The sequence below is a fragment of the Cordyceps fumosorosea genome (assembly GCF_001636725.1).
Source record: "Cordyceps fumosorosea ARSEF 2679 chromosome Unknown scaffold_16, whole genome shotgun sequence".
NCBI classification, from domain to species: Eukaryota; Fungi; Ascomycota; class Sordariomycetes; order Hypocreales; family Cordycipitaceae; genus Cordyceps; species Cordyceps fumosorosea.
The window spans coordinates 389417-407828 of NW_017387316.1; the positions used below are offsets into that span (position 1 = coordinate 389417).

At 56.4% G+C, this 18412-nt stretch overlaps 8 protein-coding genes across 8 annotated transcripts; 5 read left to right on the forward strand and 3 right to left on the reverse strand.

The window, feature by feature from the left end:
* Window positions 1–62: 62 nt before the first annotated feature.
* ISF_06312 (Concanavalin A-like lectin/glucanase) lies at window positions 63–1234 on the forward strand (the record flags this gene model as incomplete). Its single annotated transcript, XM_018849916.1, has 2 exons — window positions 63–545; window positions 614–1234. The coding sequence occupies 2 exons, from the start codon at window positions 63–65 to the stop codon at window positions 1232–1234; spliced, it is 1104 nt and encodes a 367-aa protein (XP_018702893.1).
* Window positions 1235–2173: 939 nt separating this feature from the next.
* Window positions 2174–3316, forward strand: ISF_06313 (hypothetical protein; the record flags this gene model as incomplete). The annotated part of the gene is made up of 1 exon (XM_018849917.1): window positions 2174–3316. One exon carries the CDS (start codon window positions 2174–2176, stop codon window positions 3314–3316), a length of 1143 nt encoding a protein of 380 aa, XP_018702894.1.
* A 571-nt stretch (window positions 3317–3887) lies between these two features.
* Window positions 3888–4718, reverse strand: ISF_06314 (hypothetical protein; the record flags this gene model as incomplete). Its single annotated transcript, XM_018849918.1, has 1 exon — window positions 3888–4718. One exon carries the CDS (start codon window positions 4716–4718, stop codon window positions 3888–3890), a length of 831 nt encoding a protein of 276 aa, XP_018702895.1.
* A 2765-nt stretch (window positions 4719–7483) lies between these two features.
* ISF_06315 (hypothetical protein) lies at window positions 7484–9292 on the forward strand (the record flags this gene model as incomplete). Its single annotated transcript, XM_018849919.1, has 1 exon — window positions 7484–9292. One exon carries the CDS (start codon window positions 7484–7486, stop codon window positions 9290–9292), a length of 1809 nt encoding a protein of 602 aa, XP_018702896.1.
* Window positions 9293–9688: 396 nt separating this feature from the next.
* On the reverse strand, window positions 9689–11587 carry ISF_06316 (peptidyl-prolyl cis-trans isomerase cyp8; the record flags this gene model as incomplete). The annotated part of the gene is made up of 3 exons (XM_018849920.1): window positions 9689–10203; window positions 10289–11507; window positions 11561–11587. The coding sequence occupies 3 exons, from the start codon at window positions 11585–11587 to the stop codon at window positions 9689–9691; spliced, it is 1761 nt and encodes a 586-aa protein (XP_018702897.1).
* Window positions 11588–12341: 754 nt separating this feature from the next.
* Window positions 12342–14085, forward strand: ISF_06317 (Transmembrane receptor, eukaryota; the record flags this gene model as incomplete). Its single annotated transcript, XM_018849921.1, has 4 exons — window positions 12342–12503; window positions 12571–12934; window positions 12984–13352; window positions 13412–14085. 4 exons carry the CDS (start codon window positions 12342–12344, stop codon window positions 14083–14085), a joined length of 1569 nt encoding a protein of 522 aa, XP_018702898.1.
* A 270-nt stretch (window positions 14086–14355) lies between these two features.
* ISF_06318 (DUF185 domain protein) lies at window positions 14356–16075 on the reverse strand (the record flags this gene model as incomplete). Its single annotated transcript, XM_018849922.1, has 4 exons — window positions 14356–15263; window positions 15318–15522; window positions 15578–15847; window positions 15905–16075. 4 exons carry the CDS (start codon window positions 16073–16075, stop codon window positions 14356–14358), a joined length of 1554 nt encoding a protein of 517 aa, XP_018702899.1.
* Window positions 16076–16483: 408 nt separating this feature from the next.
* On the forward strand, window positions 16484–17931 carry ISF_06319 (Serine/threonine-protein kinase domain protein; the record flags this gene model as incomplete). Its single annotated transcript, XM_018849923.1, has 2 exons — window positions 16484–17025; window positions 17073–17931. 2 exons carry the CDS (start codon window positions 16484–16486, stop codon window positions 17929–17931), a joined length of 1401 nt encoding a protein of 466 aa, XP_018702900.1.
* Window positions 17932–18412: the final 481 nt, after the last annotated feature.

The following is an 18412-nucleotide window of genomic DNA, read 5'->3' on the forward strand; positions in this document are numbered from 1 at the left end:
CATCGGTTGCGGCGCCTCTCCAGATACCAGGGTATTGACTACGCTGTTCTGGGCAAAACATGATGCGTCAATCTCATGGAGGCATCGGGTTGCAGGCCTCGCTCGTGCTTCTCATCCTCGTCTGGCTCGGCAACGTATCGGCAACGGCACCGGCACCGGCATGCTCGTGTGGCTACCAGGTTGGTGGCGCAAACGGTGAGAGCTGGCTCTTCACCGAAGTCATCGAAACGGATTTTACCAGAGTGAAATCCATCGCTGCAGCTACGGACTGGCGGCGGCAGGAATTCAACGTATCTGCAGAAGCCGGCCGCGGCAAATACTCGAAATACTTTACGCCCAAGAATGTCGCCATTGGGCCAGGAGGGGCAACCCAAGGCGCCTCGGGGAAGCAGGCGGGCGTGGAGCTGTCAGTCGGTGCGACCATTGTCAACGGTGCGGTGCCTGTTGCGGAGATGGATACTGCTCGTCAAGATCTCCTATGGGGATCCTTTCGGGCTGGGATGAAGCTGACACCTGTGCAAGGCACATGCGCCGCCTTTTTCTGGGTAGGAACAAGCTCGTGCGACACAAGTGGCTGCAGCAACTGCTAATTCGAACATCTCCTGATGACTAGTATTTCAACGACACGCAAGAGATCGACATGGAGTTCCTGTCTATGCAGTATAACCGGGAGAATAATACCTTTCCGGTGAATCTCGTGATACAATCCAAGGAATCGGCTGCGAGAGGCTATGACGCCAGCGGTACTTCGACATACAAGACCATCAATCTCGGTTTCGACCCGTCTGCAAGCTTTCACGAATATCGATTCGATTACGTGCCAGGTAAGGTCTACTTCTACGCCGACAGCAAGCTATTGGCGGAGATGGAAGGCACCCAGATCCCCGACAGCGCTGGACATCTAATTCTCCAACACTGGAGCAACGGCAACGCAAAGTGGTCAGGCGGACCCCCGAAAGAAGACGCTTCTATTGTCGTCAGCTACGTCAAGGCGTACTTCAATTCATCCGATGCCGAGCGGGAGAGTAAATGGCAGACTGGCTGCGGCCCCGGGCGGGTTGCCGCGTGTTTGGTACCCAACGGTACGGCCGATAACGCAACAGATGGTGGGCAATTCCTCAACCCAAATCACACCCAGGGTAACGGTGACGAAAGTTTGGCGCCTGTTATGCTACCTAAGCTAGTGTCTTTACTAATGCTGTTGATCGGAATGATGTTAATATGGGCTGATTAGGTGCACGCGATGTGGGAATACTGAGTATCTAGCATGCGCGCGATGTGTGTGTGTGTGTCTCGAAGTTGATGTCAAAGGGCTAGAAGTCATTTGCGAGCTTGGGTGGCGATTAAACACGAAGGATGCTAGCTTGGGCATGTATATATATCTACAAGATAATAATGTGCTGAAATGGGTGACGATAATAGACCGAGTTGAACACGGCATGGTGTGTGTCAGGTGGTATGGGACAGTTAGGCTGCGAGACTCGTGATCATCTGACACGGCATGACTGCGTGGGCGGAGCACGATGGACGGTGCCGCTTTTCTAGATATGGCATTATTTTTTTGTGATGAAAACAATGTGACTGAAGTGAAACTGGCATAAGCTTTTGTCGAGCTGAATTGAGGGGGCCAAGATGACAAGTGCAAGGCGGAGGGAGCATGGCAGGTGGATATCAGGCACGGGAGCGATCGGCAACCATGAGGCTTCTCGAGTATCGCGCACAAGGGGGGGAATGGGCCTTCAGCTGGCCAATGCTGCGTGGACATGGCGAGGCCCAGGAAGAAAGAACGGATTGATGAATGGATTTCTCCACGTCTATATAAAGCGCATGGATGCGGCCCGATGCTGTCGTCCAGATCCCCGCTCCATTCATCCATCACATCTCATCATCATACTTTGCACTGGTTCAAGCCCAAAACCCACATTGGTCCCCGCCAAGCGACTTTGACTTACATGGGGTGGTTGAACTAAAAGCTCGCCTAGACCAGATCAACAACAGAGTTATCATATATCGCGCAACCTGCTGCGCCTCGAGGAGGACCTTGCTCTCTCCGACAATCCATACACGCATCTTGTCCGGACCTCGAGATTGCGCCGTCCAAGTCCACGACCAACACGCAATCGACTTCGCGTCTCACAATCACCATCACCATCCTCATCATAAACAATAAACCATGTCCAGCTCCGGAACCCTCCAGATCGTGCTGCGCAACAGCACCAACGCCGGCGCCCTGTACGCGCACATCACCGGCACCTCGGACGCCGGGCTCTTCGTGCTCTCCGCCGACGGCCACACGGCCTACCACCCGGCCAGCCCCGCGCAGACGCTGACCCCCCTCGGCGCCGACTGCGCCATCAACGTCGGCGGCGCCGGCGCCACCCGCGCCGTCACCATCCCCTACGTCTCCGGCGGCCGCGTCTGGTTCTCCAAGGACAAGCCGCTCACCTTTTACGTGAACCCGGGCCCGGCGCTGGTCGAGCCGTCCGCACTCAACGCCTCCGACGCCAACTACGGCCTCGACTGGGGCTTCGCCGAGTTCACCTTTAACCGCAGCGAGCTCTACGTCAACGTGTCGTACGTGGACTTTGTGAGCCTGCCGGTGAGCCTGCGCCTGGAGAACGCGAGCGGCAAGGTGACGAGCGTCGCGGGCATGCCGGCGGACGGCCTGGAGCGCGTGGCCGCGGGGCTGACGGCGCAGGGGCAAAAGGACGGCGCGGGCTGGGACAAGCTGGTGGTCAAGTCGGCGGAGGGCGGCGCGGTGCTGCGCGCGCTGAGCCCCAACTCGGGCGCGGTGGTGTCGCCGGGCCTGCTGCAGGGCTACTTTGACAAGTCCGTGGACGCGGTGTGGGCCAAGTACGCCGCGGAGGACCTCACGGTCAACACGCAGTTCAAATGGGGCGACGCCAAGGGCCGCGTGGACGCCACCTCGGGCTTGCTCGACTTTGGCGAGAACGTCGGGCGGTTCGGCAAGCCCTCCACGGGGGACATCTTCTCGTGCAACTCGGGCCCGTTCAGCCACGGCGACGGCGCCACGGACGAGTCGCTCAACATTGGCGCGCGCCTCGCCGCGGCGTTTAACCGCTCGACGCTGCTGATCAACAACGTGCAGCCCGAGGGTGAGGACGTGGCCAAGTATTACCAGGCGGGCGTGACGAATCACTACGCGCGCGTGTGCCACGAGACGACGGTGGAGGGCCGCGGCTACGCGTTCCCGTACGACGACGTCGGCCCGTCAAAAGGCGTGGACCAGTCGGGCTTCCTGAACGACCCGAACCCCAAGACGTTGACGATTGGCGTCGGTGCGCCGCTGGAGTAGGCGGACGGGACGTGAGCCGCCGGAGTTTGCGGCGTGGGGGTGTGGTTCGCTCATTTACACCACCTTCGATATCCTGTCGTCTGTTATTACTATTTCGTTCTTTCTTTTGTTCCTCTTTGACCGACTTCCTTTGCGGTTTCGCGCAAAAAAGGTTGGCAGCCGCTTCTTGGTTTCATGGTGGATTTACGACTTATACCAACTATACCCGCTCATTACTGCGATTTATCCCCCTTTCTTTCTGGATTACATAGAAGTACATATGGCCCGACTACCTGTACATAGTATATATAGATTCCAACACATGTCTCTCCTTATTCTCTATCACTTTGCACTTCTTCGATGTACTGCAGCGACAAAGGTTCAGACTGGTAGCAGAAATGCAGCTCTCCGGCGCTTACATAGGAAGACCATCATAGTTTGTGCGCTCAACAACGAGAGGAGTTTTACTTACGTCATTATCCCTATCTTTCATCTCTGTGCCATCTCGTAGCTCGATATTACAAATGCACTGCTTACTAGGTGTTACACCGAATTTTCGACAGACTCCTCTCCTCCTCTTGTTTCAGAAACATCAAGAGGGTGCAGCCATGTACCCCATAATCCAGTCGTCGGGCGTGCCCCAAAGATTTTGGACGCCGTCTTCCGGGTCATAGACGCCCATCTCTTCGATCAAGACGTCTGGGTCGCATGGAAAGAACCACATAGGCCACAAAAAGTCGAAAACACCCACCCTTAGCCAGTATCTGCCGACCGCGCCAGGCTCGCCTTCCGACTTGATCCTGTTCGAGACGACCTTGACGTAGCACTCGCCCTCGTCCTCTTCGTCATCAGCACCATCGCGACTGGCTGGGGTGTACGGGTTCCGCGGCAGTGCTAGGATGCTGTCGAGGCTCTCCTCGTCAAGCATCAAACAAAACTCAAACCTAGTGTTTTGCTCACGCATCTTGCCTGCGGTCATCGGACGACTGCGATGCTCCGCTACCCACGCGTCGAAGCGCTCGCCGACCTCGCTCTCGCCGAGGCCCGCTAGGCTCTGCTCATCGTCGATCAGCTCGCTGTAGTAGCGGCCTATGAGCCCCTCATTCAGGCGCCGCGTGTCGAACAACGAGGTCTCGGCCCCGGCCGGCCCCCGAGGATGCAGCTGCGTGTCGTGTGTCACAAAGTAGCTAGCGTAGACGGCGAGGCGTTCCAGGGCGGCGACAACGCGCTCGTCGGAACCGGGCGTGTAGACGGTGCGGAAGACGGTGTAGCCCCAGCAGAAGGCGTAGCCGTGTGTGCCGTCATGCTTTGCCAGGTGCTTGAGCGCGTCGCGTACCTTGCGGGTATATCTAGCGTCTGCCGCTGTGCTGTTGGGCGGCTCTGCGCAAATGGTGGCAACGTCAATGGGGGGGAAGTGCGCCATCAGCTGGTCGCGTCTTTGGAAAGGGGTTTTGAGGAATACGGAACTCGTCCGAGCTTGTAAGAGCAAAGTTGGCCGGGCAGGCTGAGAATGCGTCAATTCAGCACTGCAATCCGTGCCTCCACCTGCCAAGCCTGTTCCCGACTTGGGCTGCTGTCGGAAGGTATTTTGCTCTTTGTGACGCAGCATCGCCTACACCGAGGCACGATTTCCCAAATAGGCAAAACGGTGTGCATTTTCGAGCGCAACTATGCAATGCGGCCGCACTCGTCATCTGCAAAAGTACTGTTCGGCTATCGCTCTGGCTGTCGGCCGTGGCAGAACTCAAAATTGCTGTCACGAGTCGTAACACGGGTCTAACTGGCCCGAGCCGCAGAGAGGAGCGCAGGGCTGCTAATAATAAAGGAAGGAATACGGGGTCCTCCATTCGGTCCTCTTCCCTGTGGAGTCGACGCCTTTTCTTCTTCCGGCAAAAGTGCCCGCCGGGTCAAGGAGAGCCGAGTCTTCGCCTGCCCCGAGTAAAAATGCCTAGGAGGACAATCGGAGGCTGATTAAATGCAGTCGTCAACAGAAAATATAACCCGTCGGCAGTGGGGAGTCAGGTAAACGGCGCCGCCGCGACTAACATTGTCAAAAAAAAAAAAAAAAAAAAGGGCAAAGAGGTGGCTGGCTTCGGAGACAAAACTGAGTTTTGGCGCTGGAATGCAGCATGAGCATCAACTATCCATTCCAAAACGTAGGATCGAGAAAACACGGGGTATTTTTCTGCCGCTCTTACTAGGCGACAACGCATCTCCAGGGCTGAGACGTACCCATCAGATCGACCGTGGAACAAGGGCAAGGGCTCTGCAACTGTTGTTGTCATCACCTGCTTTCACGTACGGACATTTTCCGGGCCCACAGCGGCATGGCATCAAGCAAGAGAAGTCAAGATTGTGGCTGTCCGTGTTTCTGATGCTTTGCCCTAGTAATGACGAGAATAGCATGCGGCGGCAGTCGCTTTGACGGTACTCGTCTGCTGTGGGCCAGAGAGCCCCATTCAGATCGGACACGGGCGCCGTGCTCCTCCAGTCAACATCGTCCCTTGCTTCTTCGGCGGATTAGCTTTTGCATTGTGGACATGGCCGGAGAGACCCCGACGGTGGACGGGCCGAACATCTCGGTGGAAAGTTCCGAATACACGGATGCAACGTTCTCTCAGGTTTTAGAAAACCGGTTTTCTAAATTGGCGAGCTGTTTCTTTAGTTTAGTGTGGATTTTGCTCTCCGTCAGGTCAGTTGGATAGCAGTGTATCCCCATCGACTCGGACAAGTGGTATATTCTGCTGTAATAAAGGACAGGCTGGTTGGGTCGTGGTGAGGGTTGCAGTTGGCTAGCCACAGTTGTATCAGGCTGAATTCTGTCAGTCTGGGTTCAACTGCAAGCACGAGCGTTTATTATTAGTGACAATCGAGGATGCGGAAATGACTTTTAAAGAAAGCTAACGAGATCATCACAGCGCCAGAGTCCAGCCGCACAACGGACCCCACCAGCACATGAAGCTGAGGTTGAGTTGGTATGGTCATCATGAACGACGAGCAGTATGGCAAAGTTGGTGTTGTTTGATGGGGATGAAACAAACACGGCAGATTTCCGTATCATCTCTGGGTCGCATCATTTGGATGGGAAGTGGGAAGTGAATGGTGACGGCTGCGGGCGCAAACGCTGGAAATGAAGGCGATGCCAACATGTAACCAAGACACCAGTGGACGTGGCAGCGCAAATAGTGGAGGACAGAGGACGGACCCTATCTGAATTAGCGCCTGCAAAAATCGGCCCTCGCGGCGGCTCCTTCAGCAGCCTTTGCCCTAAACAGTTTGGCGTGCTTAGCGGACTCGGCCCAACTCTGCAGCGAATTTTATCGTCCTACAGGTAAGACCTGCTGCTGTAACAAATCTCATTGCAGCTGCCTGGCTCTTATTTGTAAGGCACGCGTCCCGCTCCTTCGTCTTCCTATTTTACACGTCTTCTTCCTCCTGCAACTGCCGTCCCGACCTGCCGTCCAATCAGTTTTGAGGCTACAGGATCTTCTACCTACCTCTTGATCGATTGAACTGCCGTTATTGTGTCGACTGCGCAGATTCGTCCCGTCTTGGCGCCAAATCCGACCCATACGCTCTGGCTCAACGCATATACACACACCTGCGCCCCTCCCCCTCCCCATCCCACGGCAGTTCATCATCCACGATTCCTTTTGACTTCCCTCCACGATTTGGAGTCTGTGGTATACTGGGATAGATATTGGGTCTTCAATCTTGACAAGTTTGGTGTACCGCCATACTTTGGCGGTCCTGTCCCGTACCTACTGCCTCTAATCACATGCCTGCGGCCAGCACTCGGCGCACAACCCATTCAGTACAGCCACCGCCAATGCGCACAAATACAGGCAGCAGTACCTATCATTCGGTGCCAGCCATCACTCACGATCCTCTCCGGCTTTTGTGAATGTTCTAATTCATTCGAAACATCCAAGTACCTCGGCTCTTCGACGGAAAACTGCGCAATGGTGTATTGCGGTAAACCCTCCAAGGGTTGCTCCAACTGTCGCAAGCGCAAAGTACGGGTACGCAGTCTACGTGCCACCCGACAAGATTCTTTGCCGGGTTCTACCTCTACCCCCCTCTATAGCAATGTCTAACTGCCATTAGTGTGACCAAACAGAACCTCACTGCGGCCAGTGCCAAAAAAGACAATTACAATGTCCTGGTTACCGCAACCTCGTCGACCTCATGTTTCGCGACGAAAGCGAGCATGTTATTGAAAAGGCAACCACGTATCGAAAGAGATCGGACGCACGAAAACAGTCTCCTAGCCCTACATCACCATACAGCTCTGACGAATCCTCATCCCCTGCGCTTTCAGCAAGACCATTGAACTGGAGAGAAGGACAAGCCTCGCCCAGGTTTCCGCCAAGCAGAGCAAGGCAAAAAAAGGCTTGCGCCGCCTCCGCCCAGGACTGGCTTTGCGAGAAGCAGCAGGAAATAGTACGAGCAAAGAATTCTGGCCGGAATATCAGCCCGGACCTGTTCTTGCCGTGCCATTCCGCAAACTCCTTCCACGAGCGGGGCATGGCTTTCTTCTTCTCCCGACATGTAGCCAGAAACGACATTGGCTACCAGAGCTATGACTTTATTTACGATGTCTGGAAACCTCCCAACAACCCTAGTCCCGAAAACCAAGACAGCATTGCTGCTGGCGTTGTTGCCATTGGCTTGGCCGGCCTCTCCAAGGTCACGCGCTCTGCAGAAATGATGAACATGGCTCGACGAAACTACGGCGCAGCGCTTAGCCTGACCACCGCCGCTTTGAGCGACCCAGCCGAAGCCATCAAGGATACTACAATGCTTTCAGTGCTTCTTCTTAGCACGTATGAAGTCGTTTCCGGAAGCACACCGCAGACCATGGAAGCATGGCAAAAACACGTTGACGGTGCCGCGGCTCTTGCTACACTTCGAGGCACCGACCAGTTCAAGACCACAGCTGGTTGCAAGATGTTCCAAATGCTGTGCTACAGCGTACTTCTCAGCTGCATGCGCTCCGATATTCCCGCGCCCCCCGTCATTGAGGAGCTGCGCAACAAGTCCCTGGAAATGGGTAAGCTCGATGGGACAAACAGAAATCTCATCGATCACATGTTCAAAACGACGAGGGTGCGACACCAGATCAAGACTGGCATCATTACCAACAGAAATGATATAATATCCACGCTGGCCAACTGCGATGCGGAATGGGCCCTCCTGGCTTCGGACTTACCAGACATGTGGAGGTATCACAACATCAGACTTCCCAGTGCGAACCCGACAGCCATGCATCGCAACTGCCACGTATATCCCGGCCTCATAGCTGCTATTACATGGAACGGCATTCGGTCTACGAGAATGCTTCTCCAAGAAGCCATCATCGAGCAGCTCTGCCACAATGTTGATAACGAGACTTGCCTGTCCGGTGCCGACCAGGAGCGACTCATCAGTGCCATAAAGACACACAACACCCTGACCGATGCCATCATTGCTAGTGTCCCGCAGTTCTTTGGCACTGTCCGTTGGGAAGACTACGTGAAGAGCACTGGTGGTTCGGACGTCGGCTCCACCAGTCCGTCCACGGACCCTGCGACTCCTGATCTACCGCCTCTTTCGAGTTCCCAAGGCTCGGAGCCCATTGTGACGCCACATGAAGAAGTGGTTGGTCGAAAGGGGCAAGCTGTAGTCGCCGTGCTACCGTCGCTCTTTGAACAAAAGGACAGGCCAATGGGCGAGCTCTGGTATGATGTGGAGCGCATCATGACCCTCGCGGCCTCATGCACGTCAATTGTTTGGCCTCTGTATAATATTGGCATATCACCGAACTGCAGCCCTGAGAAGCGCTCATACGTACTCGACAGACTCATGGCTATATATGAAGAGACGGGGCTGGAGAATGCTCTTGAGGTGGCAGAAACGGTGCGACAAAAGATGACGGAGCATCCCACGCAGCAATGCTGCACCAACACGGTCAAGGTGGCCTTGGCCGACTCATTGCCCATTTCATTGGACGTCTAATCTATAAAGGAGGCAAGCGATGGTGGCGATGGTGGCGATGGCGATGGCGATGGCGATGGCGACAGTGATTCATTTTTGACTATAAGCGCGTTTTAAAGGGGACGGCTACAGATATTTATTTATGTATGCAAATAAGTTATGGATGAAGGCAGGCAGTTCTCCATTACGGACACACGCACAGCCGGGCCGGGATATACAAATTTAGTACTTTTTTCTCAATTTTCAAGAGATATCCTCCTCGTCTATAATTCAGTTGTTCCCACAATTGTCCATGATCTCGTTTTTGATATTAGCCTCGACGCCTTTTCCCGTCGACCTTGTCCTCGGACCATCCGAAACCCCGACGCGAGCATATATATACAAGCTTCTTCCCTCTCCCACCCTGCGGTACGTGCTTCACCAGCCATCAAAATTGCCAAAGCCGCCCGTCCCACGCATCTTTTTCCGCGGCGGTTCCGGCTCCGTCCACACCTCCTGATCCAGCTCTGCCTCTCCGCCCTCCGCCGCCGCCGCCGCCGCCGTCTTCGCAAGATACTTTCCCACCGCGTGCCCCTCTGCCGGCGCGACCGAGCCGTCCGCGCGGATGCGCTTGCCCGTCCAGGTGGTCCTGTCCGCCTCCTCCCCGCCGCGGCGCTCGACCTCGTCGCGGCGCGCCTCGTCGCGCTCATTTTGCCGGTGCTGGGCGAGGAACTCGGCAAAGGGGTCGACGAAGACGGCGACGTCGCGGATGACGATCTTGCGCAGTGGCCGGTTGGAGCCGTCAGTGGGCACGTCCTCCATCTTGGCGAGGACGTCGAGGCCGGAGACGACGGTGCCGAAGATGGTGTGCTTGCGGTCAAGGTGCGGGACGGGCTTGTAGGCGATGAAGAACTGGCTCGAGTTTGTGTTTTTGCCCTTGTTAGCCATGGAGACTGTGTCGTTTTTCGTGGTTAGCGTTTTCATGCAAGGGGCATAGAGGGAGGGAGGGAGGGGGGGGGGTTAGATGGGAAGCATTACCTGTGCCGCGGGCGTTGTGCGTCAACGGGCCGTCAAACTCGTCGTCAAAGTACTTTCCCCAGATGCTCGCGCCGCCGCGTCCCGTCCCCGTGGGATCGCCGCCCTGGATCATAAAGTTGGGGATGTTGCGGTGAAACGCGACGTCCTTGTAGTAGCCCTTTTGCGCGAGTCGCACAAAGTTCCAGACCGCCCGGGGCGCCGTGTCCGTGTGCAGCTCCATTGTGAGGTCGCCAAGGTTCGTCTCGAGACGGGCGTACCCTTTATTCTTGACGCGCTTCGGCTTGAGCATGAACTCCTCGTCCGTCAGCAAGGCGCGCTCGCCGCTCGTCTCCGGCGTCAGACCGGTGCTGGTGAAGCTTGCCGCAGCGCGACCAGTGGTGTAGGCTGCCGCCTTGGCCGCGAGCTTCTTCTCCTTGATCATGCTCTCCCGCGCCGCCGCGGACACCGCCGTCGTGCCCGCTGCCGTCTTGGCCAACGCAGCGCCGGAGCTTCGATTCACGTCGGCGCCGGCCTCGCGGGCCTTGCGCGCCTTCTCGACCGCCGCCTTGGCCTTGAGAACTTTGTCGCCCATGCTTCCCAGCGCTCCGGCGTTGATGCCGCTGTCCTCGCTGCGCGCCTCCTCCTGCGCCTTGCTCAGTTGCGCGCCTTCGCCGTCCTGAAGGTATTTGAACCGGTCGAGGCTGCGGCTCGCGGCGTTGTGCGGGTCCTGCAGTGTGATGATGTCGGCGCGGGTGAAGGGCTGGTCGTCTACGAGGTCCTGCCACATCTTGGCCTTGACGTTCATACGCTCGACCGTGTCCCAGGCGAAGACGTTTGCGTAGGTGCCGTGGCGGACGGCGACGATGTGCGTGTTGTCGGTGAAGACCTTGTATGTGACGGGGTCGACGAGGTCGCCCTTTTCGTCGCTGAGGCCAGCGCCGCGCGATTCGCTCTCGGCATTGCGGGCAAAGTTGAGCTTGATGAGATCGCGGGCCTGCAGCGGCTCACCGTCGACGGGGTTCTGGTTCGGGTGCTTGTCGAGCCAGGCGCCGATCACCTCGACATCGAATATGGTGCCGTCGGGCGTGCACACGGGGTTCTTGAAGGGCTGGAGGCTCGCAGCGCAAAAGTTGAAGGGCAGCTTGCGGAAGGGGACGCCGTTGTTGCTGTTGCGCGACGAGGCGCCTGCGCCGACGCTCGCGGAGTAGGCATCCGAGGATGACCACTCGGAGTGGGTGATCTGCAGGAGTGTCAGCGGGAGATTGGTCGAGATTTGATGCAGCGGCGTCTTACGTAGAGTTTGTCTGTGCCTTTTCCCATTGTCGAAGGGTTGGCCACAGTGGTGGTGCAAGACGGAGGGCGGGCAAGACAGTTGTGTCACTTGCAATTTTTGGCGGCCGCAAGTTGTTATCGATAGGTGTATCCGTTGGCCGTCAGCCTCGCCCGCCCGCCAGCCACAGCAGCCGAATGCTGCTGCATCCTGTAACCGCCTATTACGACCCACTAAAACCAGCAACGTGCTGCCCGTTGTCGTCGCGGCCTTTGAAGCTGCCACATCACTTCCTCCCAGTTACAGCATGCGACTACAAAAGCACACATTCTTTCCCATCATCTCAGACGCAGCATCTCCAACCCCGCAGCCCAATCCTGCTGATCCGCGCTCGTCTTGATCCTTGCCCGCATCGCGGCATGATCTGCCGAACTTAGCAGGTCGAGCTACTACAGCCCATCATCTGGCAGTGCTGCGCCACCAGCGACAGCTCTCCTGGACGTGCTTCGCAGCCATCAACATCAGCATCACACTCTATAAACGCTCGCCGCAGCCGTCGACCCTATAATTTGCCATAGAAATGCGGTCTTTACTTGGATACTTCGCTCTGGGCGCGTCCCTATGGACAGCGACCCAGGCGCTGGAAGTCGCCATTGTAATGACGTCCCGACCCTGACAGCAAGGGGTCTCGCGCGCTAACATATTGGACAGGACCAATCCAGAGAAAACCAGGAATTTTGCGCCGGTTAGTTGCTCCCAATTTGTGAAAGCATGTCAATTCCAAGTCTAACAGAAAGAATAGGAATGTACAGCAAAAAGTCATGGGGCGGTCCGGTCGATCCATTCATCCTCGTCAAGTTCCTGAATAATACCCTGCCCGAAGGCGACGACCCGACAGTCAGTCTCGTGATCTTCGAATGGAAAGATAGCAGTTTTGTCGGAGTGCCCGGTGAAAATGGGGAAAATGTAAGATGTCGCAACGCCTTGCTCCCGCTTGTATACCAAAGACTCTCCCTAACAACTCGTTGTGTAGGAGCTTCTCCCCTGCAACCAAGCCTACATTGACAGTGGCGCCTGCAATTCAACCGACCTTGGCGAGTTTATACTGGCACAAAATGCCACCGAGAAATCGAACGCATTCATCCTCTCCAAGGCTGTCCACCTCAAGTCCAGCGGTCCCATTAAGTACAGCATCAAAGAGACTGGTTACTATTGCCTCGTCACCCAGGGCTTCAACACGGACGAATATTCAGCAGTCGCCGAGTTTCGCAATGCATTTGGAGAGATTTCGGCCACGCAGATACCTAAACTCCCATTCTACGGTGGTATGAGTATCCTCTACGCACTCATGGCAGTGTACTGGGGTTTCCTGTACTATCAGCATCGCCACGATATTCGTAAGCCTTTCATACTTGACTTGCATCTCAGCTTTCTAACGGAACCTAGTTGCTGTGCAGAATTACATCACTGCCATCCTGGTGTTTTTGGTTTTTGAAATGCTCATGACTTGGGGCTTCTATGGTATGAATCCGTCCGTCGCCCTGTTCTCGCAACCCAAGCTGACTGTTATAGACTTCCAAAACACGCATGGTTCCAATGCTGGTGCCAAGGCTTTCCTCATTGTTGTCGCCGTTCTCAATGCCGCCAGAAACTCATTCTCTTTCTTCCTGTTGCTCATCGTCTGCATGGGATACGGTGTGGTAAAGCCTACCCTTGGCCGCACCATGATTTATGTCCGCTATCTTGCGGCCGCTCATTTTGTATTTGGTCTCATTTTCGCCACTACCAGCCTGCTCTCCTCCCCTGAGAGTGTCGGTACGCATCCTTTTCACCATTCCTCGACAAACCTAGAGCGTCGCTAACATGCTGAACAGGCCCCTTTGTGCTACTCATTGTTCTCCCTCTCGCAGGCACACTTACCGCCTTCTACGTGTGGACGCTTAACTCGCTCAATCTCACGCTTAAGGATCTCCGCGAACGCAAGCAGCACGCCAAGGAGGCCATGTATAAGAAGCTGTGGTGGTGCATCCTCATCACCGTCGTTGTCACGTTCGGCTTTTTCTTCCTCAACAGCTTCACTTTTGCCTCCATACACGACGCTGATTTTGTGCCGTCCCACTGGAAGACGCGCTGGTTTGTCCTGGACGGCTGGCTCAACATTGTCTACCTCGCCGACGTCGCATGGGTCGCCTACGTCTGGCGCCCCACCGCCAACAACCGCCGCTTCGCCATGAGCGACGAGATTGCCCAGGATGACGACGGCAACTTTGAATTTGGGGAGATTGGCATGCCTGGAGACTCGGATGATGAGGATGAGGAGGCGCACATTGGCTCTACAAAGCCCACAGGTGCCGGCAGTAGTGGCGCGCCCGGCCAAACGAGCAGCGTCGCGTCCACCGCCGCGACCGCCGCCTCAGTCCAAAAACCGGTGCGTAGCGTACCGCGTGATTCGATGGACGGCGAAACCATTTTCGCGGTCGGCGAGGATGGCGACAAGTTCTCCGATGACGAAAGCGACGAGGATGTCAAGCTTGTAAAAACAAAATAACCATGTTACACTTTGGCGTTAATTTGACTACAATAACCAAGCTGCTTAGAGAGCAGAAATCAGAGAAACGGGCATGAGCACAACAAATACCCATGTTTCCCACCCCCTGCGTATTGTTTTTGTTAAATAGGCATATATAGTTTTTGGTATTGTTTGCTTTTTGAAACAAACGAATTTGACATTATGCAAATATTTCACAGCCTGCTAAAAACTCACACAATTAATTTGAGCACGTTACGTGCTCAACAACAGCCCGTCGTCTTCCTCCTCTCAGCCGCTCACATCGCCGCCGAACCCCACCGGCCGCCGCTGACCATCATTTTCCGGCAGGATGGCCATGACCTTGTACACCTTGCCCATGCCGCTCGGCCCGCGGTCGACGAGGCGCCGGCACGCCTTGTCGATGGCCTCGGCGGCCTCACGGTCCGCGCCGCGGGCGAGCGCGGCCGCGCGCTCGCGGATGCCCATCTGCTCGAGGAAGTCGGCCTGCGGCAGGGGCCCGTGGACCTCGACGCCGTCGCTGGCGAGCGTGGCGGCCTCGGCGATGGCGGCGAAGTCGACGTCGGCGGAGAGGTCGACGAGGCCCGGCGCGGCGAACGGGCTGACGATCTTATGCTGACGGATGCCGCGCAGCGAGTTGACGGGCACGGTGTCGGCGGGGCCGTAGTCGAGGATGAGGGCGGCGCCGCGCGGCGATGACGATGGCCGCTTGTTGTGCGTGCTGTTTCTGCTGCTGCTGCCGCCGATGCGCGCGGCAAAGTCGGCGGCGTAGAGCGCGGCGTCGGGGCAGACCTCGACCACAGCGCCCTCGGTCTGCTTGAGCCGGCGGTAGCGCGGTGAGGACTCGGGCAGGTACCTCGAGTGCCGGGTGGTGCCGGGGGAGAGCGTGAGCTCAAACTCGGCGGGCGCGTCGGCGGCGGGGTCGAAGCGATAGTTGGAGGAGGCGGTCTTGGCGCTGCTGGTGCCGGGGGCGGTCGGCGACACCATCATCTCGCGCCACTCCATCTTGGGGGTGGCGGCCGCGTCCGGTTCGGCAGCGCGGGCGGGCGGCGGCGGAGCAGGGCTTCCAGAGATCTGTGGCGGCGGTGGCTTGACTGCGACTTTGGCGGACTGGAAGCTGTGTATGGGCAACGCGTCAAAGAACTCGTGCGCAACTATGAAAGGAGTCTTGTTGTGTTCTAGGGGGGATTGTCAGTACGCTTCGGTGGTCTTGGCTCTGGGTAGGGGCATACCCATGGGAACAGACTTGATGGTCTGTGTCCAGACAATCGGGAGATTGTTATATTTCCCCGTACTATGATAGCCAGCTTTGGATTCCGTGGTTGGTGTTCCCGGGCCGCAGAGGAGATCCTTCTGTGTAGATCTCAGCTCAGGACTTGCTTCAACCATATAGACGGCTTCTATGCTATTAGCCATGTCCGGAAAGCGCGAAATAGTCTATATATGCAGGTTAGTCTTGATTCTGCTTCCAGATTTCCACAGTCAGTCTTACTCGGAGCATGTCGTCCATCAAAGTTCCTCTTCCAGGTCCAACCTCAATCAGCTGGACCCCATCCTTGGGCCGGCCTTGGCTCATCCATTCTGCGACGAACCAGATGCCAATCAGCTCGCCAAAAACTTGCGAAATTTCTGGAGATGTCACAAAGTCGCCCTTGAGACCAAATTGGTCTCTGCCCTCCCCAATGGCCCCGGTGTAGTAGCCTCCCACGTCGCCCGTGAGGCACATGCGCATGAAGCTTGCCAGCGGGACTGTACCTGTTGTCTGCTTGGGTGTCAGCGTAGCCCACAGGCGGTCATGTTTGATGCAATTTCATCTTACAGAGATGGCTTCAAAGAGCTGTTTAGCTAGTGGTGTAGACCATTTTCTCTCTTCTTGTCTGCGCAGAGCAGATAAGGAGAAGCACTGTGCTGCAAAGGTTGGTCTTTGGCGCGCAAGGCCCAAGGATCGCTGAGTGAGGAGCCGTGGTGCGGCAGCCAGAGCACGGCGCATCGCGGTTCGGTCCCAAAAGCGTCGAAGCACTTCAGCAGTAAAATTTCCGAATTTCCAGAGAATAAAGCGGGTTTTGAGTCTTGTGGCCAAGATCTGGTTAATCTGTCACTGCGATGTAGCTTGGAAGTTGACCTTGGGAGCTTTTCCAGGTACGGCGCGCCACGATAAGATAACGGGGAGCTCAACCAAGCTCCACCGCTTTGCGTCAAACTTGAACTCTACATTCATCAGTGAGCATTTGCGCCGGGTGGTCGAATTGAAGAACAGAAAAATACCATCGAGTCATTACCCCGCGGAAACGAAGTACAATATCCAGTCATCTTATTCCAGGAAATCACGAGACAATATTACGCCCACATATATCCTCCGACGATCGATCGAGCGCCGCGTGCGCCAACGCGCTGCAACATGTCTGCAGCTGGCAAATCACGATGGGCAAATACGGAAGAAGATGCTGAGCTGGACGCCAAGATCAAGCGAGAAAAGGAAGAAAAGCGACGCAAAAAGGCTGAAAAGGCGCGCAAACTCGAGCAGGAGAAACAGGCCGCCGCTGCGGCTTTGCGCGATGACGAGGATCGCCCTTCAAAGCGCCGCAGGATCACACCAGATCCGGCCATGCGCGGGGTGGAGGGTACATCTGCTGAAGATGAAGACTCCCCTACCAGATTGCTACGGTTCGAGACGGGCTCGTGGGGCCGCAGCAACAGCGTCGAAGACTATGACAAGCTCAACGACATTGAAGAGGGCACATACGGCTGGGTCGCACGCGCAACCCAACGCGCCACACGCAAGGTGGTGGCGCTGAAGCGTCTCAAGCTGGATCCTGCAGACCGCAGCGGGCTGCCTGTGACTGGGTTGAGAGAAATACAGATTTTGCATGATTGCAAACATCGCAATGTCGTTAAACTCGAGGAAGTCGTCGTTGGCAGCAATGTGAATAAGATGGACAAGTGCGTCTTCCAATTTCCCTCTTCTACAAAATTTTAACACTTTGCAGTTCAATATTTCTTGTCCTCGAATTCGTCGAGCACGATATTAAGAGTATCCTAGACGACATGCCAGAGCCCTTCCTAGCCTCGGAAATCAAGTGTCTTTTGCAGCAGCTGACAGCGGGCGTGGCTTACTTGCATGATAACTGGATACTGCACCGCGACCTCAAGACGTCAAACCTGCTGCTCAACAACCGCGGCCAGCTCAAGATTGCCGACTTTGGCATGGCCCGCTACGTCGGCGACCCCGCGCCGAAGCTAACCCAGCTCGTGGTGACGCTCTGGTACCGTAGCCCGGAGCTCCTCCTGGGTACCAAAACGTACGACGCGGCCGTCGACATGTGGAGCGTGGGCTGCATATTTGGCGAGCTGATTGCCCGGGAGCCGCTCCTGCAGGGCACCAACGAGGCGGACCAGGTGACCAAGATCTTTGAGCTGTGCGGCGTCCCAACGGAGGAGTCGTGGCCAAGCTTCCGCAAGCTCCCCAACGCGCGCTCGCTGCGGCTCCCGAGGACGGCTCCAGCGGCCGCCACCGGCTCTGCGATCCGCGCCAAGTTCCCGAGCATGACAGCTGCCGGCGCGGGACTGCTCACGGCGCTCCTGGCGCTGGACCCCGATGCTCGCCCATCCGCGAAGGAGATGCTGCAACACGAGTACTTTCGCCAGGATCCCAAGCCCAAGCCGGAGAGCATGTTCCCGACGTTTCCCAGCAAGGCCGGCCAAGAGCGGCGGCGGAGGCACCACGAGCCGAACGCTCCCGTGCGCGGGCAGCAGGCTGCCGCGTTGGGGGATGTGGACTTTACTGGTATTTTGCAGGGCAGAGACAAGGAGGAGCGAGGTGGTGGATTCAGCCTGCGCATGGTCTAATGCCAGCATTGTAACAGGAATTGTGATAATATTTTTAGACAAAGCATTTAGCCAGGTGCAACAACATATACCCAATCACGAATATACTTTGTAAATCCATTGGCCTATTGAAAAGAATTTCCAAAAATGACAGCCATCAACACATCTCGCCCATCGGCTTGTAGATGATGCCCAGGATCGTGCCCCACCACATTTTTGTCTTGTCCCATTTCCCCACCACCGCCCGCCAAACCTCTCTGAACCTCGCCTACGCATCTTACCCCAGCTTTGTCGCCATCTCGAGCCCGACCGCCCTGTCGCTGTACACCGGTGATCCGTAAAGCTTCATCGAGCGGCATAGAGCGATACACTCCCAGTATCTCACTGCATTGCGCCCCCACGCCGAGTGCACGAGGGCTCCTGGTGCCGTGCCCACGAGACCACAAAAAATCGAAGCGCCGCACGCGGCCACCCGACCACGACCGTCAAGCCCAAATAGCAC